At 45.2% G+C, this 23850-nt stretch overlaps 1 protein-coding gene and 2 non-coding genes across 3 annotated transcripts; all 3 read left to right on the top strand.

The window, feature by feature from the left end:
• The first annotated feature begins 1788 nt into the window (after positions 1-1788).
• Positions 1789-22525, top strand: Dcaf12 (DDB1 and CUL4 associated factor 12). The gene is made up of 9 exons (XM_028779047.1): positions 1789-2206; positions 3115-3369; positions 10411-10617; positions 11867-11927; positions 13767-13960; positions 14809-14874; positions 17262-17424; positions 19783-19961; positions 20527-22525. The coding sequence occupies exons 1-9, from the start codon at positions 2129-2131 to the stop codon at positions 20683-20685; spliced, it is 1362 nt and encodes a 453-aa protein (XP_028634880.1). The 5' UTR covers positions 1789-2128; the 3' UTR covers positions 20686-22525.
• On the top strand, positions 4580-4683 carry LOC114630817. Its single transcript, XR_003712863.1, has one exon. It is a non-coding gene; the product is annotated as a U6 spliceosomal RNA (small nuclear RNA).
• LOC114630812 lies at positions 8193-8323 on the top strand. The gene has a single exon (XR_003712859.1). It is a non-coding gene; the product is annotated as a small nucleolar RNA SNORA36 family (small nucleolar RNA).
• Positions 22526-23850: the final 1325 nt, after the last annotated feature.

Here is a 23850-nt window from a genome sequence, read left to right as displayed (position 1 = left end):
ACCACAGCCTGAGGCCAGTCAGCCTCAAGCAAGAGCATCCTGCTTCCTCCAAGGGTTTCTTTGCCTGAGGAAAGTGGAAGCTGGCACTCACATTCCTTCAGGATCTTCAGAAAATGGAGGCAAGGGTGATCCCGAAGCCCTCCCCCCTTTGTTTGGTCATCAGTGCCAGTCCACACTGCACATGCCAAAAATGACCACTCTCTTTTTTGTGGTTCAAGATTTCACTCCTTAATGGAGATCCAGCCTGGGCTCTAAGAGAAAGGCAGGCAATGACATGAATTATAGCTTTGGGTCTATTTCGTGAAGCACAAGGACAGTGTGACTTTGACAGCAAATTTTGGGGACCTAAAAAGGGTGACATTTTATGGAAAGAAAGTGGCTTATTAGACTTGTTTGAGCATACCTTTAACCCAGCACTGGAGAGGCAGAGGTAGGTGGAGCTCTATAACTTTTGAAGCCAGACTGATTTATATAACATGGTGAGTTCCAGACCAGCCAAGACTATACACTGAAACCCTGTCTCAAAAAAAAAAAGGGGGGGGGGAAGAGAATGACTTGAGGTTTAGACAGGAGTCAAAATGGATAGGGAACTGAAATGTAAAGGAGAAGTGGAGAATGGAATCTGGGGACTCCCTAAGTGTAGGGAGACCTGTGCCACAGATATGTGAGGCAGCCTCCATTAGCTCCAGTAAAGTACTTTGATGTGGGAAAGTCTGGCCATAATGCTGCCTTCCTGCCCTGATCCATCTTGAAGGAGTGTGAAGTGGGTTCTCTGCCTCCCTTACAGTGTCTAATTTTTCATGCACAGCGATAGTTTGTGAGAAAGCTGGGGGAAAGTGCTAAATGGGAGGCAACTAGTTGCAGGAGTAAAACATGTTTTCTGAGGTATAAGGGTCAGAACCTGGGCCCTAGCAGCCTTAACTCATTCTCAACGGGCCAGCTAAAAAGACAAAGTGTAAGGGAAAACTTTTTTTTTTCTTTTTTTGGTTTTTGGTTTTTTGAGACAGTGTTTCTCTGTGTAGTCCTGGCTGGCCTGGAACTCACTCTGTGGACCAGGCTGGCCTCGAACTCAGAAATCCGCCTGTCTCTGCCTCCCAAATGCTGGGATTAAAGCATGCGCCACCACTGCCCGGCTGTAGGGAAAACTTTTAAGAAGGGAGATTTAACATGGTCATATTGGAAAGAGCAAAGACGTCTAGCGACATTTTCTTATCCAAGTCCATCTTCAGGGCTGACATGTGGTTTAGTTTAGGCTTAAAGGCAACAGCTATGCATAACTAAGCAGTCTTTGTCAAGGTGTGGTCGCCTCCATCCTCGGGTCATCCAGTTTCTCTGGGAAGGTAGTCTGACAAGTTTTCCGAACTGTGAAATATCTTTCCTGGAGTCAAGTTCCTCTGTTGGCTAACATCTGTACCCTCGTCTTTTCCTTCTCCAGCATGAGGCTCTCAGGAAAACTTTAATTTCGTAAAGTCCAGTCTTTTAATAATCGGATTGCGATCGGGGCAATTAGGGTGTCTAGAATATCTTTAATCCTACCATGATGGTTACAGGTTCAAGATTGGTTCCGCAGCGAGGCAGATCATGCTTACTTCCGCATGCCAGAGGATGAGCTGGCTAAGGTCGGAAATGCCCCGCCAGAAGGCTGGATTCCTTTGGCCACAGCTTGGCCACAGCAAAACCGCCATTGGCAAGAAGCAAGCGGAAGTTCTCCGAGGACATCAATTCTCCTTGCTGCCCTTAAGTCCCGCCCCTCTGGTCTAGGCGGTGTCTCCGTGGCGACGTGCTGCGATGTGCGGCTGCGCAGTAGTGACTGGGCGCGGGCGAGTGGGAGGGGGTGTTTTGGTTCTCGCCGCTCGCCGTCCTTTCCAGACCTGGCGGTAGGAAACCTGCTTGTTCCTGCTTTTCCTTTCCCTTCCCTTCCCTTCCCCTTCCCCTTTCCCAACCCAGATTTTCCCTCCTTCCATTTACGCGCCTCATTTTGATCGGCTGCTGCCCGGGATCCGGGCCATTTTCCGGGCCGGGCGCACGAAAGCGCGCGGCCCCAGGGCCCGGTACATGACCCGCCGTCCTGCCGCCCCTCGCCTCCTCCGCCCCATGTGGCTGCGGGGCCACGGCGGCGCTGCCCACTATGGCCCGGAAAGCAGTTAGCAGGAAGCGGAAAGCGCCTGCCTCGCCAGGAGCCGGGAGCGACGCTCAGGGCCTGCAGGTGAGGGCTTACAGGCCTGGGTCATCACCCAGCAGGGGCTTAGGGCGTTCCAGCTGGGGCCAGGAACCAGGGCCAGGGCGGGACAAGGACCGGAGCCGGGAGTGTAGAGCAGTGGCCGGTCCTTCTGCAGTGTACTGGCGTGCAGGCGGGCCGGAAGGGTGAGGAGCCAAAAGGAAACTCCAAAATGACGCCTTCCGCTGGAAGTCTGCAGCTAGGGAGAGCTTCAGGACCTCCTCGTTCCTGGAGGAAGGAGAAAATGAAGACAAGAGGAATCGGAAGACCGACCGACCTTCCGAAGTTACTGGGAAGGAGACCGAAGTCGACCTTCCCGTGGTACTAGGAATATGAACCCGTGGTCTCTTATCAAGGAAACCGTCTCCTAACCTGGGTGCTGGTCCCTTTGGCTCTTTAGACACCTAGAAGAAACACCAGGTGTCATCTCTATACTGCCCCCTTTGGAGAGGAAGGCCTCTCGGACTTGGGATTCCGACGCAGGTTACCCCGTTGGTATTTGATTTTTCGAATTCTAAAACTGCCCGCAGCGCAAGTCGCGCGGAGTTCTGATCAGCGGCCATTGACTGTACATCTCTGGAAGATCCGAGACCCCAGTCTGGCTCTTTGAGCTATACCCTTTATGCTCTACGGGGTGCACAGGCGGAGAGGGAGAAGGGGGCTGGGTAGAAATGCAGCTCAGGTGGGTTCGGTAATATGGACATCGTTTCCTAACTATCAAAGACACCTGGGTGTATATTCTGAGCCCTCCACTTTCCTCAAAGGTTTAGTCCTTTTGTCCTGTTTATCCATTTTCTAAGTAGACTTTATTATGAGAACCTTATTTCAGTGAAAGACGGTCAGACTTCTTAAGGAAAAGTGGCCAAACCTCTGATTTCTAATGTTGACTTTCACAGTTTGGCTGGGATCATTCGCTGCACAAAAGGAAAAGACTCCCCCCAGTGAAGAGATCCCTAGTGTACTACCTGAAGAACCGTGAAGTCAGGCTACAGAATGAAACCAACTACTCTCGGGTGTTACATGGTTATGCAGCACAACAACTTCCCAGTCTCCTAAAGGAGAGAGAATTTCACCTCGGGACCCTTAATAAAGTGTTTGCGTCTCAGTGGTTGAATCATAGGCAAGTGGTGTGTGGCACGAAATGCAACACGGTAAGTAAGTATCGGGAGGGCTCTTGGTCTGCTGTTGCTGTTTGCTGTGCTTTGTTTTGTTTGTTTCGAGACAGGGTTTCTCTGTGTAGCCCTCCCTGGCTGTCCTGGAACTCACTCTGTAGATCAGGCTCGCATCAAACTCAGAGATCTGCCTGCCTCTACCTCCCCAGAGCTAGGATCAAAGGTGTGTACCACTATGCTTCCTTTTTCTTAGGTCTGAGATGTATGACTTTACTCACCTTTCACTGTTTGTCTTCTCCCTTTGTTTACTTTTTTTTTTTTTCTGTAAGCAGAGTTGGAATTGAGAGATGTTTAATTAGAAGTGTTAGGACAAAGAGGCACTCAAGGAAAGAATAAGCTCTGATGTGGGTCTTGGGCTCTTTAGGGGAAGATGTTCCTGTTGGCTTCTTTCTGTTCTTTTTTATTAACAACCTTGTCCTCCTTTTCTGCTCCTTTTCTGACTTCTGAGTCTCCCGATCCCTTCAAATGGACATGTGTTTTAGGCCCCCTGTCTCTGTGTGCTGCTGCTTCTAGTGTTTTAGAGAAGAGGCTTCAAAGAAAGGACAGGAATTGATGTCAGAGCATCATTTAGGGTACATGATGGTGACAGCTTAACTGCTGTGTACCAGCCTTTGACTTAGTTAGAAGTATTTAGCACCTGGCTGAAGGTAGAAAAGAGACAAATACTTTTTCATATATTAGAATCCAGATGGGGGGCTGGAGAGATGTCTCAGCAGTTAAGAGCACTAACTGCTCTTCCAGAGGTCCTGAGTTCAATTCCTAACAAGCACATGGTGGCTCACAGCCATCTGTAATGGGATCTGATGTCCTCTTCTGGTGTGTCTGAAGAGAGCAATGGTAGTGTGCTCATACACATAAAATAAATAAAATAATCTTAAAAAAAATCCAAATGTAGCATTTTGGAGTCGAGGCAATAGAATTGCTAAAGTTCCAAGTTGAGACCCCGTCTCAGAACAAACAAAATGCAAAGATGTCATAAGTTTCTATAACAAAGACAAGAAATGTATGCCTGGTGGTATATTTTAGGGTATGAGCATTTGCAAAGAAGAGAGGAAAATTATGACATGAGAGTAGGGGAGCGGTTTTAAAGAGAGTAAGGGTTATAAGTAATTGGAGGGGAAATCTTATCAGGAAACTATGTGACTAGTATGGTTACAAGCAAGAAGACAGTCAAAAGAGTGGGTGTGGTATTTGCTTTAGCACTGTATACATATTTAAATTGGGACACTACAGAGGTTAGCATGGCTCCTCCACAAGGATGACACACAAGTCTGTGAAGTGTTTTATGTTTTTAAAAGAGGTGGATATGATTGGAATAGAAGGGTACAAATGGGAAGACATTAGAATTGGGTAAATTACTCTGTCTAACCCTCCCTCTGTTTTCAACTCACCTAGTGTGAATAGACAGGTAATGTTAGAATGGTGAGTAAATTGACCCTGGACTAAAACATATGTGGGATTATCTAAAAGAGAGGTTACTCTACATTAAGAACCATGAGCCTGCCGGGCGGTGGTGGTGCACGCCTTTAATCCCAGCACTTGGGAGGCAGAGGCAGGCGGATTTCTGAGTTTGAGGCCAGCCTGGTCTACAGAGTAAGTTCCAGGACAGCCCAGGCTACACAGAGAAACCCTGTCTCGAAAAAAAAAAAAAAAAAAGAACCATGAGCCTGTGAGATTGTTCAATGGAAAGATGCTAGCTGCCCAAGCCTGATCCACAGCACCCACAAAAAGGTGGAAGAAGAACACTGACATCATAAAGTTGATTTCTCTGACCTCCACATGTCTGCCATGGCACACTCCCTGAAACATACACCACACTTACAACACACACTAATAATAATAATGATACATTTAAAAAAGAAAAAACTCTTGGGTGCTCAGTGGGTAAAACTTGCCAAGCCTGCCAACCTGACTTTGACCCTCAAAATCCATGTGCTGGAGAGAACAGACTGCCTCAAGCTGGGCTATGCACCCACTGCCAAGTATAAATAAAAGCATTAAAAATAAAAACGGTAAAAACTACCAGATACCATAAGTACTAGTAGTGTCTTTATAAAGGTCATAGGCAAAATTTTAATGAGTTTTGAGGAAGGAAGTAATACTATGGTGCCTGGGGGCAAATTTCACTTCTGTTAAACGTTGTCTTACACAAAACATTTTCAAAACTAGGTGCTACGAGCAAGCCTGCACAAGACTTCCTTTTTCTGGTTTCAGTCTTGCCCTGTGGTTTAGGAAACTGTCATTGTTGATGCTTGGAGTAGAAAAAAATCTCTCCTGTTTGTTTTAATAATCTATTGACAGTATTTTGAAGATGAGCATATTACTAATCATTGAATGTACTCTTAAAAAATGTGTTTTTAGCTTGGCACTGGAGAGATGGCTCAGCAATAATGAGCAGCATTCACTGCTTTTTGAGAGGATCTGGGTTTGATTCCCAGACCTACATGGTGGCTCACAACCACTCGTAGTCCAGTCCCAGGAGAGCTGTCTCTTGGCCTCTGAGGGCCACAGGCACATGCAGACAAAACACGCATACACAGAACATAAGTAAAAATTTTGAAAAATTTACTATTGATACCTACTTCTCTCTTCTTAAGTTAAAAATCTATTTTAATTATTTTTTAAATTTCACGTGTGTTAGTGGGTGCTATATTTGCCACAGGGAACATGTGGAGGTCGGGACAGGAGTTGGCCCTCTCCTTCCACCATGTGGGCTCTAGGGATAGAACTCATGCCCTTAACCGTAGTGGCAAGCTAAGTGCCCTCATCCTTCACTTGCCCTTGTCCCTTTCTGTTTGCCTTGGCTGTCCTGGAGCTCCCTGTGTAGACCAAGCTGGCCTTGAATTCGCAGAGATCTGCCTGATTTACCTCCCCAACCCTGGGATTAAAGTTGTATGCAAATGTTCCTGTTCCCCTAATCTATACTTGATACCTATTTCTGTCCTGTCCTCCTGTGTCTTTATAACTTAAAATACTTGGAAATAGTAGAAGTTGTCTTCTTTTGAGGCAGGGTCTTATTATGTAGTTCAGGTTGGCCTTACTGTATACCCAGGCAACCTTGAAAATCTTGATCCTCTACTCCTGTCTCACAATTGCTGAGATTATAGACAGGTATTACCACACTTGGCTGTTTGCTTTTTTTTCTTTTTATATCTACGGGTATTTGTGTGTGTATGTATGTACACCACATGTGCAGAGTGTCTCAGAAGGTCAGAAGTGGGATTGGATCTCTTAGAACTGTAGTCACAGGCAGTTAGTTGTTAGACATCACGTGGGTACCGGGAATCAAACCTAGGTCTGATGGGAGAGCAGCCAATGCTCCAGCATTACATCCCAACCTGTTTCCTCTCCCTTCACTCCTCCCAGATCCGCGCCCTTCCCCCCACCACACACACACACACACACACACACACACATCCCCTCTCTCCCAAATTCACTGCTTTTTCATTGAGCAGGCCTCCCAGGGATATCACTGGAACAAGACATAACAAGTTACAGACCAGGCACAATCCCTCAAGTCAGTAGTAGGAAAGGGGTCCCAAGAATGGGCAAGAGAGTCAGAGACACATCCACATAACCAAGCTGGGTTTTGTTATTTTTGTTTGTTTGTTTTTACTGAGACAGGGTCTTTCAGTGAAGCACTCAGTGTTCTGGAACTTGTTCTGTAGACCAGGCAGGCCTCAAACTCAGAGATCTGCCTGCCTTTGCCTCCCAAGTGCTGGGATTCAAGGTGTGTGCCACTACTGCCCAGCCAAGACTTCTTAAAGTTCTAAGATAATAATACTGTGAGCCAGGCAGTGGTTGAGCACTGTTTTATAATTACATATTCTATGAATGATTATTTGAGCTGAGTAGTGGTGGTACGTGTACTCTAGAGGCAGAGGCAGGCAGATCTCCGTGACTTTGAGGCCAGCCTGGTCTATATACAGCAAGTTCCAGAACAGCCAGAACTGCACAGTGAAACCTTGTCTTGAAAAACAAAACAAAAAATGTATTACCATTGTATTGATACAAAAATACCTTGTTTCTGGGAAACAGAAAAGTACTTGAGGCTCAGGGTTCAGTCCTCACACCAAAATACTCTGTTGGGGTGTGAAAGTCTTCTATCATCTACTGATTAAATGACTGTTCCCAGAAGATGAGGCATTGGTTCCTTGTAGAAATCAAAGCACCAAATACATATGTATGCCACCGTGCACAACTTTTGATTATATATCTATATTAAAAATATGGATGCAGCATAAATTTTGAAGAATAAGGAATGTATTCATTAAATGCTAGTTGTGTCTCTATGATAAAGTACTCTGTGGCCATGGAGAACTGAAGAAAGCTGGGCACAGTGGCATGCATCTATATTTCTAGCACTTGGGGAAGTAGGATCAGGAGTTCAAGGTTATCTGCTCTGAGGCCGAGGTTATATGAGACTTTGTTTCAACAAAGAGACAAAAGTAATGCACCTGGGCACTAAGAGACAGGCAGATCTCTGAGTTCAAAGCCAACCTAATCTACATACTGATTTCCAGTTCAGCCAGTCACGGCTACATAGCGAGACTGTCTTTAAAACAAAATCAAAACTAGCCTGGGACAAAGTAAGATACACAAATGTGCACACAAATAAGTATGCAATCTATGACCAGGAGGTTAGTTAATCTATGGGAGGTTAGTTAAGGTAGAAAGGCCTACTCTAATTGTGAGCTAACGGACAGAATAAAAAGAAGCTAGCATTCATCTCTGCTTCCTGACCATGGCTGCCTCAAGCTCTTGCTGCCATGGTCTTCTTCCTTGATAAGACAGTACTTGGGCTCCAAAGTGTTGAGTTCAGTTCAGGGCAGCTTCCCTGTTCTGTTAATTAAACTTTGGGACATTGAAATTGGCTGAGGGAAATTACTGAATAGAGAGTATTACTCTATTCATCTACTTCTAGCCTACACAAACAAATAAATTTTAAAAAGTTAAAAAAAAAATAGCCAGGCAGTGGTGGCACACTTTAATCCCAGCACTTGGGAGGCAGAGGCAGGTGAATTTCTGAGTTCAAGGCCAGCCTGGTCTACAGAGTAAGTTCCAGGACAGCCAGGACTACACAGAGAAACCCTGTCTCGAAAAACCAAAAAAATAAAATAAATAATAAAAATAAATAAAAAAGACAGTACCTGGGAATGGTGAGCCAAAATAACCCTGTAAGCTGCTTCTTGGGCTCATTGCTTACAGCAGTGAGATGGATGACTAACACAGCCTGTTTTCCTTCTTGGAACATCGCAGGACTGTTTCTTAGTCCTGGCTCTTTCCATTACTCCCTAGTGTCTTTAGTTTGGCTTCTTCTGTCTATCTGACACTTGTATTTCTGTGTAGCCTTTATTGTCCTGGAACTCACTCTGTAGAGCCAGGCTGGCCTCTAACTCAGATCTGCATGCCTCTGCCTTCCAAGTGCTGGGACTAAGGGCTCGTACCACTTCCGCCCACCTTTTTTAATGTCAGTGTCAAGATCTCAGTCAACATTGTGTGGATGTGGAGATCGAGAAAAATACTTGAGGGAATTGATTCTGTCCTTCCACCATGTGGTTCTTGGGGATCTTGACAGGATATGGTTTACCTACTGAGCCATCTTGCTGGCCCAGAGTTGTTTATCTTCTTGTCTTGTTGTTGCTCTTCTTTCTGTAGTAGATTCCATTTTAGAATATTGCGGTTTTAGTAACTTTGTAAGGTTCTCTTTCCTTTTGAAAACCTTTGTCCTGTGGGTGCATTTATATGTCTTCACACTCCCGTCTACATACATTGCTTATAATCTTATATTTTCCTCAGCAACAGCCTTTGCGTGTTCTTCCTCCTGTCCTCGAAGGGAAGATTCAGGGAGCCAGAGCCTGAGGCTTCCCTTGCTGTGCTGCCAGTTTCTGGCTCGGATCCCAGTAGGTTAGTGTGTAGCAGGGATCTGCGTCAGGGCCGCGTCCCTGTGCTTCCTGTGAAGAGGCAGTGTGTGCTGCCCTACATGAGGCACTCAGACGCTCGGCAAGGACGAAGGAGAAGATGTGGGTATGATTGTGATTGCCTGAGCACTCTGCATTTCAAATCACATCAGTTTTTAAATACCTTGCAGAACTAATCAATAAAGTAACCGTATACTACTATTTTAAGGTTTCTTTTACTTAATCAAGTGTATGGGTATAACTGTATGTTAATGAAGATGGCATGTAGGCCAGAGGAGATCCCCTAGAGCTATAGTTACAGATACTTCTGAGCCACCTTACATGGGTGCTTAGACTCAAGCAAGGTCTTGCAGTACATGTTCTTAACCACTGGGCCCTCTCTAGGTGTATGCCACTACATTTTGTGCCAGATCTTTGTAGTACTGATAAGTATGAAGAGACCAGCAAAGCAGCCAAGTAGGCAAAGGCGTTTGCTCTAAGTCTGAAGACATGTTCAGTCCTTGGAACCCACAGTGGAAGGAAAGGACTAACCCCATGTTAAGCCTGGGCAAAGTTTAGTACTGTCTTTTAAGTATTCCCAGGTGGTCTCTCATCCAAGTACTAACCAGGCCCAACTCTGCTTAGTTTATGAGATCAGGTGAGATTTGGCACATTGAAGGTGATATAACACCCTCATTGAAAGCATTTAATACTTTCTAATCTGTTAACATAGAATATTAAACTTAACTCATTTTCATATTTCATAGGACTAGTGGCCTTAGCCATGCCATTAATAGTTGAGATTACTGCTGGGTTTGGAAGCACATGCCCTTAATCTCAGCAGAGGCAGGTGGACCTGAACCTCAAGGCCAGATTGGTCTACATATGCACTTGGGAGGCAGAGGAGAGTGGATCTCTGTTAGTTGGAGGCCAGCTGTTTTACATAGTGAGTTCCTGGCTTGCTAAGGCTACACAGTGAGACCTTGTTTCAAAACAGAAAACAATGAAAGTTCCCAGGGTCTGCTATAATAGACTCTAATCAAACTCTCCAAGGATAATTTAACAGTGTTGACTAAATTAAATAGATACTATTGTTTTATGTGCCCCTTCTCTCTTGCAGCTCTTTGTTGTGGATGTCCAGACAGGCCAGATCACCAAGATTCCCATTCTGAAAGACCGGGAACCTGGAGGTGTGACTCAGCAGGGCTGTGGTATCCATGCAATTGAACTGAATCCTTCTAGAACACTCCTAGCCACTGGAGGAGACAACCCAAACAGTCTTGCCATCTACCGCCTGCCTACGTTAGATCCTGTGTGTGTGGGTGATGTAAGTTTCTCCATTGGTTGTAGTTAGAAGTAACCTTGTTTTAAAACATAGATCCTCTCCTTACCTAGAAAAGGGTGGCTTTCAGGTTACTCCTGAAATGGGGGTGACGGGTGGAAGAGAGCAGAGTGGGTGGAGATTGGGATCCCATAAATAAGAACCAGCACATACATTTAATAAAAGGGACAAAATAGCTGATCCCTGTGGCCAATAGCAGTGTGTTTTTCAGTTCAGAGGGTCCACATCTCTCTCATTGCCATGTCAGAAAATAAACTTACCGACTGATTTATAGTCGGGTTTCATTTGGCTCCAGAAGTATAGCATAGATGAAATTAATAAAGCCCTTGCCTTCAGTATAGTGTTGAGTGGTGTGTTGTAAATCAGTATGTGAATCATACAAGTCAGTCTCCGTGACATGCCAGTGCAACATGCCGTAGAGGAGGAGTACCAGTAGCTCAAGGGATGGAAACTAAGCTGCAGGGGGATGCTGTTTCAGAGAGCAGTCAAAGAAAGCCTCAGTGAGAGATGTGAGCGGGGCCGCTTAAAGGAACTGCTAGTACCAGCCATGGGAGTGTTCCAGGCAAGAGACATGGCTCCAGGGTAGAAAGCTGGAAGCCTTGCTCTCTGCATAGTCTGTTTTTGTTGTTGGTATTGGGGTTTGTTTGTTTGTTTGTTTTTGGGTTTTGTTTTTTTGAGACAGGGTATGTAGCCCTGGCTATCCTGGAGCTCCCTGTGTAAATCAGGTTGGCCTCAAACTCAATGAGCTCCTCCAGCCTCCCCTGTGCTAGGATTAACATTGTGTGCCCCTCTGGCATTCTTACTGTCTGCAGGACCACCAGGTTTATTCTATCTTTGATTCTCCCCAGATGTGGAGTCTTACCGCACAAGTTAAGATCATCAGAGACCCACGTTTTTCTTTGCCTGATGTTGCTTTACATTTATTTATATGTGTGTATAGATGCACATGTGGAGGTCAGAACACATTGAGAACGTCAATCATGAGAGTTGGCATCAAGCACCTTTACTTGCTGAGTTGTCTTGCTGGCCCTGTTGTTCTGTGGCAGGATCTCCTCTGCCTCAGCTGCCTAAAGTACAAGCATATGCAACTATGCCCTTTCATACTTAAAATTTTTACAAGATGTTTTCAGTCAGACCTTTGTGCTTTTCAGAAGAATTCATTGTAGCTCTTGTTTTACTAATCTTTGTTGTTGTTTTTGTTTTTCCTCTCTGTACATGTCACTTACCCTCTAAGGATGGACACAAGGATTGGATCTTTTCTATTGCATGGATCAGCGATACTATGGCAGTGTCTGGTAAAGTTGCCCTCCTTTAGGAAGTTTTGGTGTGGCAAAGGCAGTGTTAAGAGGGATAGTGTGATAGAAAGTAACCACTAAAGCAGAGTGCCTGGTTTGGTTACTTTTATTTACTCATTAGTTAGGTGGTACTAGGTTGAAATCAGGGCATGCATATGCTGACGGGGAACCCTTACCACCCAGTTTCATTTCCCAGACTCCACTACCTCATGCGCCTCACCACTACTGTTTTTTGGAAACGGGACAGGGTATCACATTGTAGCCATAGCTGGTCTAGAACTCATGTGGTCTGTACTGGTCTTGAACTTGCAGCAGTCCTTCTGCCTAAGCTGTTTTCTTTGTTTTTTGTTTTTTGAGACAGAGTTTCTCTGTGTAGCTCTGGCTGTCCTGGAACTCACTCTGTAGACCAGGCTGCCCTCGAACTCAGAAATCTGCCTGCCTCTGCCTCCTGAGTACTGGAATCAAAGGTTTGAGGGACCACTGCCCAACTCTGCCTAAGAATTTTAAGTGCTTACTATAAGTGTACCCACTCCACCCAGCTTAGGAGATTTTGTGTGTCATTCTACCTTATATTTCTAATGATTGATTGATTATTTTGTGTGTGATATTCTCATCCCATATACGGAGATCAGAGGACTACTCTTAGTATCTGTTCTGTCTTTCTTTCCAACCCTTGGGAGGCAAAGGGAGGAAGATTAGGAGTTCATGGGCCAGCTTGGTCTCAAAAACTGAAATAGGAAGAGTGGAAGAGAAGAGCGGCAGTGTGTGCTTTTGTGTGAGCCTTCTGTTGTGAGTTGTCTCTGACCGGAGCCTGTGCTCAGTGCTGCTGCAGAGGGACAGCACTTGGTCTTGTAGTACATTCAGAGAAAAGTTCAAGGGGAAGCTTACTTTGAATGTGTGAGGCCCTGGGAATGGACTCAGCGCTGAGCAGAGGCTCTAAAAAAGAAAACTTGTTGTTCCCTGTTGCTTATTTACTAAGGAAAATAATTGATGAGTTTTGTTGTTATTTAAATTTGAACTCAGGAGCCAAAGATGGTGGGGCACACCTTCAATCCAGCACTCCTGGGGCAGAGACAGGCAGGTCTCTGTGTTTGAAGCTACCCTGTTCTACACAGAGAGGTCCAGGATAGCTAGGGGATCATAGTGAGGTCATAAACAAACAGCTCAAGTCCTTGTGCTCAGATAACTAATCTACTTCTGAATTATAGTCCCAGCACAAAAACCGGACACTTTTTATATGAGATCTTCTCATATAGCCCATGCTTACCTCAAGTTGACTCTGTAACTAAGGATTGATATTGGACACCTCCCAAGGGCTTGGATCACAATTATTATACCATCATGCCAGGTTTTACATGATGCTGGCGATTACACCCAGGACTTCCATGCGTGCTAGACAAGTGCTCTATCGAGTTTATAGCCCCAACACTAATGATTTATTCTTGGCCAGATATGGTGGTGCATGCTTTTAATCCCACACTCAGAAGGCAGAGCTAGGCACATCTCTTTAAATTAGCGCATGGACCTCCCTAGAATTGAATATAAACAGATGTTTCTGGAGGGAAAAGTCTAGAGGAAGAAATCTGAACTAAGTATGATGGCTTATGCTTGTAATCCCAGCACTCAGGAAGCTAGGCAGGCATACTGCTGCAGGTTTGAGGCCAGCCTAAGTTACAGAGGGAAATATGTCTTAAAGAATACTGCTGTGTTGGAGGTGGGCTGTGTAGCCAAGCTTCAGTGCCAGGCTGGTTGTTGAAATGAAAGGCCCATGTGGTTTTCTGTATAGTTTACTGTGGAGGGTCACTTATATCTGACATCTGTGAATGTCCTATTCTGCAGGCTCACGGGATGGGTCTATGGGACTCTGGGAGGTGACAGATGATGTGTTGACCAAAAGTGATGCAAGACATAACGTGTCACCCGTCCCTGTGTATGCTCACATCACTCACAAGGCCTTAAAGGATATCCCCAAGGAGGATACAAACCCGGACAACTGCAAGGTGCGGGCTTTAGCCTTCAACAACAAGAACAAGGTATGAACTCACCAAGGGAGTTTCAGAAGTCTGTCCCTTCTGACTTTATCCTTTCCCCTCCAAGGCAGTGGCTTGCTGTGTAACTTGGCATGTAACACAGCATGTCTTTAGAGGCTGAGGGATGCTGGTGAGTGCTTGCAGCTGAGGCTGTGAAGCCCAGCCTGTGTCTGTGCTTTATTTGTCTGGGTAGAACATGGTGGTCATAGTTTCCTGGGGACCACTCTAAGCTGACCCTGCCTCATTTGCAAGTGCCTTTTTGGGTGTTCTATTTTGGGTTTGATTTGCATACTGACCTTGTTTTTAGGTTCCAATTTTGACTGCCTTCTTTATCTCACACTTCCCACTGGTCACTGAGTCAGACCACCTGACAGTGAGGGTGTAGGGAGAATCCAAGACCGAACTCAGCCCAGAGAGCAGACAGGCTTCTTCGAAATTTAAAAAAAGGACACAATTTGATTCATTTAAAAAATACATATATGTGTATGAGTGTCTTGTGTGCATATGTGCATGGGTGTATGTTCACCACATGAACGAGGGCCCAGCTTGACAGGTGAGTCACTAGAAGTAGGTTTCTCTCTGCACCTACTGCACCTGAGCTGTGATCTAACTGTCTTAAAGATGTCAGGGAAATGAGTAGCACGGGAAGGACATTGCCACACACAGATGTATGTTCGTGTGCTTGTGGAATTGAATATACTATGTGGCTGCAGCCCATGATGGTGTGAGCTTATCATTACTGGCATCCTTGATACAGGAGAAGCCCCAGCTCTCGGCTTCTTCCCCTGCGTATTGTGGGGCTTGGGTTTGCTGCAGGTCATGTAGTAACTTCTTTTTCATTGCTCTTGTAGGAGTTGGGAGCAGTATCACTAGATGGCTACTTTCATCTCTGGAAGGCTGAAAATACATTGTCTAAGGTGAGAACATGGGTTGGTAGTTTTATATAATTTACCATAGGGTTCGAATACTGTCCTTCTCCCAGAGTCAGAGTAGACTTGCCCAAAATACCTTTCTCCCAAGGTCTGGGAGTAGAGTTACGAAGAAGTTATGAGTCAGGTATTGCCTCTCTTGAGGCAAAGTGAGTTTGGGGTGCTTTCCTTTTAATTTATTCCAGTCTGGCCTTAAACTTGTTATCTTCCTTCCTGCCTCTAAAGAACCTCTCAAAGACTGGAAAATACCAACAGCCACCGCCATGCCTAAGCAAGCAAAGACTTTCCTTCTTTCCTTCCTTCCTTCTTCCCTCCCTCCCTCCCTCCCTCCCTCCCCCCCCCCCTCCCTCCCCTCCTCCCTTCCTTCCTTCCTTCCTTCCTTCCTCTCAGTACAGACTGGCTCTGAATGTACTAACCTAGAACCCCTGGTCCTCCCCGACTTCACCTCCCCACTGTAGCACCAGTCTGTCTTCAGAGAGGACTCAGATTGCAGGGCACTCAGGAAAGTCCCCCTTTTTATTAGTGCCTTGTTCACAGTATATTTAAGTACTGGTTTATAGAGTGACTATCTGGTAAGGTTGCCAAGGTGGAAAAACCTGAATGTTAGGAGCTCCTGGCAACTGAAAATTAATCAAACTAAAATAGTCTCTTAATCTTGTTAGATGGTGAGAAAATGGAGTGGATTTTTGGTTTGTTTCATTTTTGGGGACAGACTTTCTCCGTATAGCTCAGAAACTGGTTCTGTAGATCAGGCTAGTCTGGAATTTGGAGATCCATCTGTCTCTGCCCTCTAAATGCTGGGATCAAAGGCATGCACTACTATACCCAGTTTGGGATTTTATATTGATTGACGAGGTCTTACTATGTTATCAAAGCTAGACTGGAACTCTGTAATTCAGGTTGGCCTGAAACCAGTAATCTTTGTGCCTCAGCCTCTCAAATGCTGGGATTACAAATGTGAAGTGCCATCCCAATGGTTTTTGTTGTTGTTGTTGGGTTTTTTGTTTTGTTTTGTTTTGTTTTGTTTTGTTTTGTTTTGTTTTTCAAGATCTGTTTATTTTACATATGTTGAGTACACTGTAGCCATCTTAAGACACACCAGAAGAAGGCATCAGATCCCATTACAGATGTTGTGAGCCACCATATGGTTGCTGGGAATTAGGACCTCTGGAAGAGTAATCAGTGCTCTTAACTACTAAGCCATCTCTTCAGTCCCCCATCCCAATGTTTTTTATTTAGTTATATTTCTTAAAAAGATTGGCTCGCCGGACAGTGGTGGCGCATGCCTTTAATCCCAGCACTTGGGAGGCAGAGACAGGCAGATTTCTGAGTTCGAGGCCAGCCTGGTCTACAGAATGAGTTCCAGGACAGCCAGGGCTACACTGAGAAACCCTGTCTCGAAAAAAAAACGAACAAACAAAAGAAAGATTGGCTCACTGGGTAGCCCTGGCTTCTCTCAAGCTTGGGATCTTCCCTTGGCCTCACAGTGCCAGGGTTCCAGGAAAGTCTTTTAATGAGACTCAAGATTGCAACAGCACAATTAAGAAAACAGATTTATTTATAATACTTGTTAGCAACTTTTTTGTACAGTAAAGTATATATGTAGGTCATTTCTTCCTGTCTTGCCTGTGCTGCTTATAATAGCTGCTTATAATATCTGTAATAAGCTTTTTTTTTTTTTTTTTTTTTTTTTTTGGTTTTTCGAGACAGGGTTTCTCTGTATAGCCCTGGCTGTCCTGGAACTCACTCTGTAGACCAGGCTGGCCTCGAACTCAGAAATCCGCCTGCCTCTGCCTCCCAAGTGCTGGGATTAAAGGCGTGCGCCACCAACGCCCGGCTATGTAATAAGCTTTTTATAAAGAGGAAATGGCTCAGGGAATTGACAGTTCCCTTGTGCCATGGCAGCTTTGTGTTCCAATAGCCTTGCATGGTTACGTACAGCAGGTAGAGACTAGATTTTCTAGTCCTCGAGGGTCAAAGGTGACTCAGGTTACCTGGGATGGAGTCTATCCTGTGGGGATTCTCTCTCTGGCATACAGTTCTTATTCCTTTGGGAAACTGGCTGAGGATATCTAGGAACGAGCCCCTTTATCTGAAGAGCAACAAGGAGAATGGCAACTCAACTAATCTTGCAGAAAGAAGAGGGTGAAACTAGGCCTTCGTGTCCTGGGCTCATTCTTAGAAATAAGCTATAGTTCTTGGCTTTTCCTGACATTCTGATTATTTAATTCCAGTTTTCCCTTTTCCCTAACCTAGAAGGCTTTGTCTTGTTCCTGACTTAGGTAGTTTGTGTGTAAAGGAAGCTCACAGATGAAGTAACACAAGAATAATGCCTATTTTATGCTGTTATGAATGTGTGTATCTTCTCTATTCAGCTCCTTTCCACCAAATTGCCATATTGTAGAGAAAACGTGTGTCTGGCCTATGGTAGTGAATGGTCAGTGTATGCGGTGGGCTCTCAAGCGCATGTCTCCTTCTTGGATCCACGGCAGCCATCGTACAACGTCAAGTCTGTCTGCTCCAGGGAGCGAGGCAGTGGTAAGTCCCTGTGTGTCCCTTCAGGCTTATAGCTAGCTAGATTGAAATGGTTTTCACCTTTTGTTTCTTCTTTGACTTCCAAACAAGAACAGTGATCCATGTGTCGCATTCGTAAGTATTTGGTAACAACTCTAGGAACTTAATTACCTGCGTGTGGCAACAGAGTGTTCAGGCTATAGAACCCTTTGGTACTAAATGACGTTGGATTGGTGTGGAAGGAGAGTCAGAAGAGCATGATGCCACTTTTGGATATGATGATAAATATGTACATATGTGAAAATATGTGTACGGTATGACACTTAACAATTATAAGAACTTAATTACCGTAATTACCTGAGCTAAAACAAGAAAATATTTGTTTTTGTTCTGATGAGTGAGTGGGGATCTGTGCTTGCTCGAAAATGCTGTACTGCTGAGCTGCACCCATACCCCCAGCCTCTGCCCAGACTGCATATTCTAAGAGCCATTATTCACTCTCCTCAGTGGAAGAGACTTGTGCTGGTGTTGTCTTTAAGGGTTCAGAATACTTTTTTTTCTGATGACTCATTTCCCCCACCAAGAATCCTGTGGAAAGCAGATCAGAAAAGTGAATGGTTAAGACTACTTACTCCAGCCGGGCAATGGTGGTGTACACCTTTAATCCCAGCACTTGGGAGGCAGAGGCAGGCGGATTTCTGAGTTCGAGGCCAGCCAGGGCTATACAGAGAAACCCTGTCTTGAAAAAACAAAGACTATTTACTCCAGAGGACCTGAGTTCAGGCTCTAGCATTCATATTAAACAGCTCACAACTTCCTGTAACTCCAGCTCCAAGGGATCTGTCACTCTGTTGGCATCCGTGACCTGCTGCACACCTGCACACAGACAGACACAGTACACGCATGATTTTAAAAACTTAGAAGTAGTAGGCTTAAAGATGCATGCCTCAGTATGTAGAAAGCAGAAGCTAGCAGAACTTAAGCTTCAGCCCAGCCTGATCTAAAGAATGAGTTCCAGGACAGCCAGAGCTACATAGAGATGTCCTGTCTCAAAAACAGTAAAAAACCCTACCACCACCAACAGAAACAAACAAAACAACCTATAGACCCAGCATAGTGGCACATGCCTTTAATCCCAGCATTAGGAGGCAGATAGGAAGAGGCTAGCCTAGTCTATATAGTAAGTTCCAGGCTAGACAGGGATGTACGGTGAGACTGAGCCCACAGTGGTTAAGTAAGTTACAGATGGGGAGAAGTGAAGTCTTCAGACCGTCCAAGTTAAAGGTTGTTTCTTTCTGTCACTCTGTCCCCTTTCTCATATAAAGATGCAGCTATCCTGAGAATCTTAAGAGGAGTAGTAGGGGGTACAGTTTAACCTCTTTTCCAAAAAGTGTTATTTCTGTGTAGATAACACAAAAGCAGGTGGTGGTGGTGGTGGTGGTGGTGGTGGTGGTGGTGGTGGTGGTGGGCTTGTCTGGTTTGGTTCTCTCCCCATTTATTGCTAGGGAAGGTGGACACTGTGCTGCTGATTGGAAGTCAAGGAACAGTTTGAGAAGTTGGCTCTCTCCTTCCATGGGAGTCACAGAAATTAAACTCGGGTGCTTAGGCCTGGTAGCAAGAGTCCTTACTGGAGCCGTCTCATCTGCTGTAGGATTTATTTTAAGTGGTTAATAGCAGATATATTGAAAGCTGGGGAATAAACAAGGATTAGCTGCAATGGTGTACAATGAAAAGTTTTATTATCATCACTGTCATAATTGTTTTGTTTTTTGAGACAAAGTCTCACTAGGCATCCTTGGCTAGCCTGGAGTTTGGTATGTGGACCAGGCTGGTCTTGAATTCACAGAGATCTGCTTCCCCAGTACTGGGATTAAAGACATACACCATCATACCTGGTTTTTAAAAGGTTTTGGTTACTGTTAATGGAGATAGCTTGTGTAAAGAAATACTAGTTCACAAAGGTCCCTAGCTCCACACACACGCGTCAGGAGACACCTATATCCATTGGACTTAATCCACAGATACAGCAGATGTATTTTCCTTTTCATCCAAAGAAGTTAACTTTCTCTTACTAACACCAGTACTTCCTGTGGTTCTGGTAATATGAAGAGAAGAATAGTGAGCTACAGTGTATACAGTGTGATGGAGAAGAGCTAATCGTTATGATGAAAGGTGACGCCAGTGCTGTTCAGGGGTGTGGAACCCAAGGAACCCAGACACACTTACATTCTTTGGCCAAAAAAAAAAAAAAAAAAAAAAAAACAATGTGGATTTTCCCAGTTATCTGACTTATTAGCAGAGAGTTCTGTTTAACCATTAGCATAGTACCATCTGATATTTGGGGTGTATACCCTCTGATTGCTCTGCATTTTTCTCTCTCAGGAATTCGATCAGTGAGCTTCTATGAACACATTATCACTGTGGGCACAGGGCAGGGCTCCCTGCTGTTCTATGACATCCGAGCTCAGAGATTTTTGGAAGAGAGGCTCTCAGCTTGTTATGGGTCCAAGCCCAGACTCGCAGGGGAGAATCTGAAACTAACTACTGGCAAGGGCTGGCTGGTGAGTAAGCCCAGGCCTGAGAGGATGGCTGCGTTTCAGTGAGGGGTTGTCTGCCTTCCAGTCACCCTCTTCACTGGTATTGATGCTTTCTCTCCTTGCTTTTTTGCTATTTGCGTTCCATAGAGCAGAAAAAGGCTCCTTCCCTGACTTTGCCTTTGTGTCTGCACACTGGCTCTGGGTGAAAGAGGCCTTGTAAGGTGGTGGTGCAAATGGATGCTTGTAATCCCAGCTCTCTGTAAACTGGAGGAGGAGGGTTGCAAAAAAGTGAAAGGCCCAATATGCTGGTGCCTCAGATTTTCTCCAGGTGACCACAGAGTAGGAAGGCTAAGGAACCTTCGGCCATTGCTGCCAGAGTTACCATTAACAAGGCTGATTCTGAAAAGCTATCTGTGAAGACTTGCTTTCCCATAACAGTTCTTTACCTGGTAAAATCGAGGCCAGTTTCCTTGAGAACCAAGTGTGTGATGGCCGCTGATAGAACTCATGCCTAGGCAGAGACCAGAGACCTTCTTGTCCCTTCTCGCTCCTTCCTAGAGATGCTAACAGTCTCCTCCTCTTCCCACAGAATCATGATGAAACCTGGAGGAATTACTTTTCGGACATTGATTTCTTCCCCAATGCTGTTTACACCCACTGCTACGACTCGTCCGGAACGAAACTCTTTGTGGCAGGGGGCCCCCTCCCTTCTGGGCTCCATGGAAACTATGCTGGACTGTGGAGTTAATGACAACTAACTTTCTCCCAAAATGCAGATTTACACTAACTTCCACCCTCAGTTTCCTTGTTTGGTCTTTTGATTTCCCCAGCTGTGGAAGGCTCTCCTATTTACGCAAACACAGTGTGCCCATGGTTCAGGCAGTTACTAGGAAGAGACTCTATGCAGAAATCCAAAAGCTGGGACGGTCTTAGTTGGTTGGTGGCTTGTTGTTCTGGGTTTTTTGTTTGTTTTCAGTTTTCAGTAATTAGAATTTTACTTTCCCCCTTTTTTGCTTTCTCAAGCAAACACTGTTACAAATCCCTCTTTTTATTTTCCTCAAGTGACAACACTCTCCTTCCTCTGGCTTCTTTACACTGAAATGACAAAGTCATTCTCACCCTTACTTCACTGAGGTAGGGCCCCTTTATAATTGTGTGGTGGCTGTCCAACTTTCTGTGAAAGTGTGGGAGCCTTGTGTGTGTGTGCATGTGTGTCTGTGTGTGTGTGTCTGCACGCACATGAGTGTGCGTAAACTTGTGTGCCTGGTAGTGCTGCATCACTGATACTACTTGGAGTGAGGATGATCTGTAATTAAAGTATTTATAAAAGAAACAACCTTACTCAGAGTCCAGCTTTGGGACTAGCCTGTATCCTTCTTAAGGTCTGACATTGTAGGAAGAGAAACAAACACACCAGAAAAACCCTTGAGTTAGAGTATCAGGGTGGGAGAGGAGGCTGTATCCCAGGACTCGAAACTGATCCAGGCCTACTGTGCTTCCCACCTGTGTATACCCAAGCAAGAATGCCCACGTATACGTTACTTCCACTTCCTAACCTTCTGTCTGCTCAGCCCAGACTGCTTTGCTAACGTGTGCATCTGGGGACTGCAGGCAACTTCACAGTCCAGGTAAAGACAATCCTCTCCACGGTCTCCTGCCTCTGACAGGGTCTAATCTGGCCAAGAGCAGGCAGTCTCAAGCCCGACATGGTGGCCATTCATGACTTCCAGGAGAAACGTTTCCATTCTTGGGGTTTTGCTGGTATTTTCTAATTTGTTCTGTCCAGGAAGGCGTGGTTTGTAGTGAGTGCTTTGTGTGTGAGACCTGTTCTCTCAGTGCAGCAGGGCTTAGTGTTGGAAGTCACCCTCCTGCTCTGTTGGCTCATTCCTAGGGTAGTGACAGGTGGCTGTGCCAGCATCACTGCATGTGACAGCGTAGATAGGATTGGTAATTTGCTTGTTCCTCTCAAACTATTTAGTGTGAGGTTTTGTTTTTTAACTTGAAGGCAACTGACTGTCAAGGCAGTTGTTGTCTTTCACACATCATGTGGAAAGGAAGCTCTCTCTCCCCACCCTGGTACTCGGAGACCTGCAGTGCTGCCCCGCAGCACCTGTCCTGAGAAGTGCAGTCACGGGCCTGCACCCAGTTTCTTGGTTGCTCCCCAGTTCTTCCATTTTCTCTTTGTGTCAAAAGAGTATTCTTGTAATGGCAGGGACTGCTGGGGAGGGAAGCGGCAGGCCCACCATAGGACACAGCATATGCCACAGGTTTTAGAATAATCATCCTATAATCTAGAGAAATAGGTGCTATGAACAGGAAATTAAGCAAAATGCTGGATGCTGTGAATCTTTTGTCTTAATTTTTTTTCTATTCTTAAACTACAGGCTGTAGATGTCTTAGTTCTCACAGAACTTCTGTCTTTTTAAACTGACTTGTGTGTTTTAAAAAAACAAAACTCTTGTAGGATGTTTTGTGCCATTGCCAGACCGTCTCCTGTGATGCTTTTGATTGTCTTGAGATTTTCTGTTTTTTAAAATGTAGCATTTGACTTTTTTGCCAAGGAAAAATAAATACTATCCTAGAGCAGAGCTGTTTTGAGTGACTATATATGGCAAAGAAGCTGCAGAGAACAGACCCCAAAGGATTCAGGAGAGCATGCTAAGATTTGCCAAGGTTCAGTACTTAGACCAGCTTGCTCCTACTTCCTGGCTCTAGGCTCCGGGGTGCAACTGAGGGCCCCTGTGCCCAGGGGAAGTAGTGTAGTGCCTGAAAGGAACAAGAGTGGCTTAGGGTTACAGCGGTAACTTCTTCACCATAAGTCAGAGTCAGTGATGGGCCCTGTCTGCGTCACTGTGGGTGTCTGAGAATGACCAGGAGTGGCTGCACAGTGACGGCCTGTTTGCAATTAGAACCATAGATCATCACTGTTGTTCATGAGGTAAGGCACAGGGGCCACCCTGAAGCATGGTCTTCCCAAAGCTGGGGGAAAGACTGCTAAGTCTTGGGATCTTCATACAGCTAACTCTGGAAGACCCAGCCATGCTAAGCTCTGGGCCACAGCTGCTCACCGGCTTTCCAGGGCACACCAGCTGTAGCTGACTTTCGAGTTTGCATTATAGACTGATTCAGACCAAACTTGCATTGGGACCTTGATGATCAAAGATTGCAAGACAGAAGAGGGTGGGTAAATTAGTTGAAGCAATTTGAGAATATGTCCTACAAAGAGTGACATTTGGACAGGGCCTGGAACTACCCTTTCCTTAAAACAAATCGGAGTCCAAGATCTGGGCGAAATATTCCATTGTGTGGAGGAAGTAAACATCAGGAGCTGGAGAGACTGCAGTTAAGAGCATTTGTTGTTCTTTCAGCGGACCTGAATTTGGCTCCCAGCCCCCTTTTTGGGGGGGGGGGGGTGTTTTTTGTTTTTTGTTTTGTTTTTTTGAGACGGGGTTTCTCTGTGTAGCTCTGGCTGTCCTGGAACTCACTCTGTAGACCAGGCTGGCCTCAAACTCAGAAATCCGCCTGCCTCTGCCTCCCAAGTGCTGGGATTAAAGGCATGCATCACCACCGCCCAGTGGTTTCCAGCACTTAGATGGTGGTTCACAACCATCTGTAACTCCAGGGGATCCAACACCCTCTTCAGAACTCCCAAGGGCAGCAGGCATTCATATGTTATATACACACATATGCAGGTAAACACTCATTAAAATCAGCTTTTTAAATATGACCAGTGCTGGGCTGGAGAGATGGCGTCAGCAGTTAAGAGCACCTAGTTCCAAAGAACTAGGGTTTAAGTCCAAGAGCCCACACGGCACAACTGTGTCTCCAGTCCCAGGGAAATCTGATGGCCTCTTCTGGACTTTGCTGCATGTTGCATACATGTGATGTAGAAACATATGTGCAGACAAAACAC

The sequence above is a fragment of the Grammomys surdaster genome, unplaced genomic scaffold (genome assembly GCF_004785775.1).
Source record: "Grammomys surdaster isolate TR1022 unplaced genomic scaffold, NIH_TR_1.0 344, whole genome shotgun sequence".
NCBI classification, from domain to species: Eukaryota; Metazoa; Chordata; class Mammalia; order Rodentia; family Muridae; genus Grammomys; species Grammomys surdaster.
The sequence above is the reverse complement of the archived record's forward strand: the minus strand, read 5'-3'. Positions and strand labels throughout refer to the sequence as shown.

Bases quoted from the DNA above. Each gene is read 5' to 3' on its own strand.
- Dcaf12 (XM_028779047.1), top strand. From the start codon at position 2,129: ATGGCCCGGAAAGCAGTTAGCAGGAAGCGGAAAGCGCCTGCCTCGCCA. The intron at 3,370-10,410 runs GTAAGTAAGTAT...TCTCTCTTGCAG, and splicing joins GTGGCACGAAATGCAACACG to CTCTTTGTTGTGGATGTCCA. The intron at 19,962-20,526 runs GTGAGTAAGCCC...CTCTTCCCACAG, and splicing joins CTACTGGCAAGGGCTGGCTG to AATCATGATGAAACCTGGAG.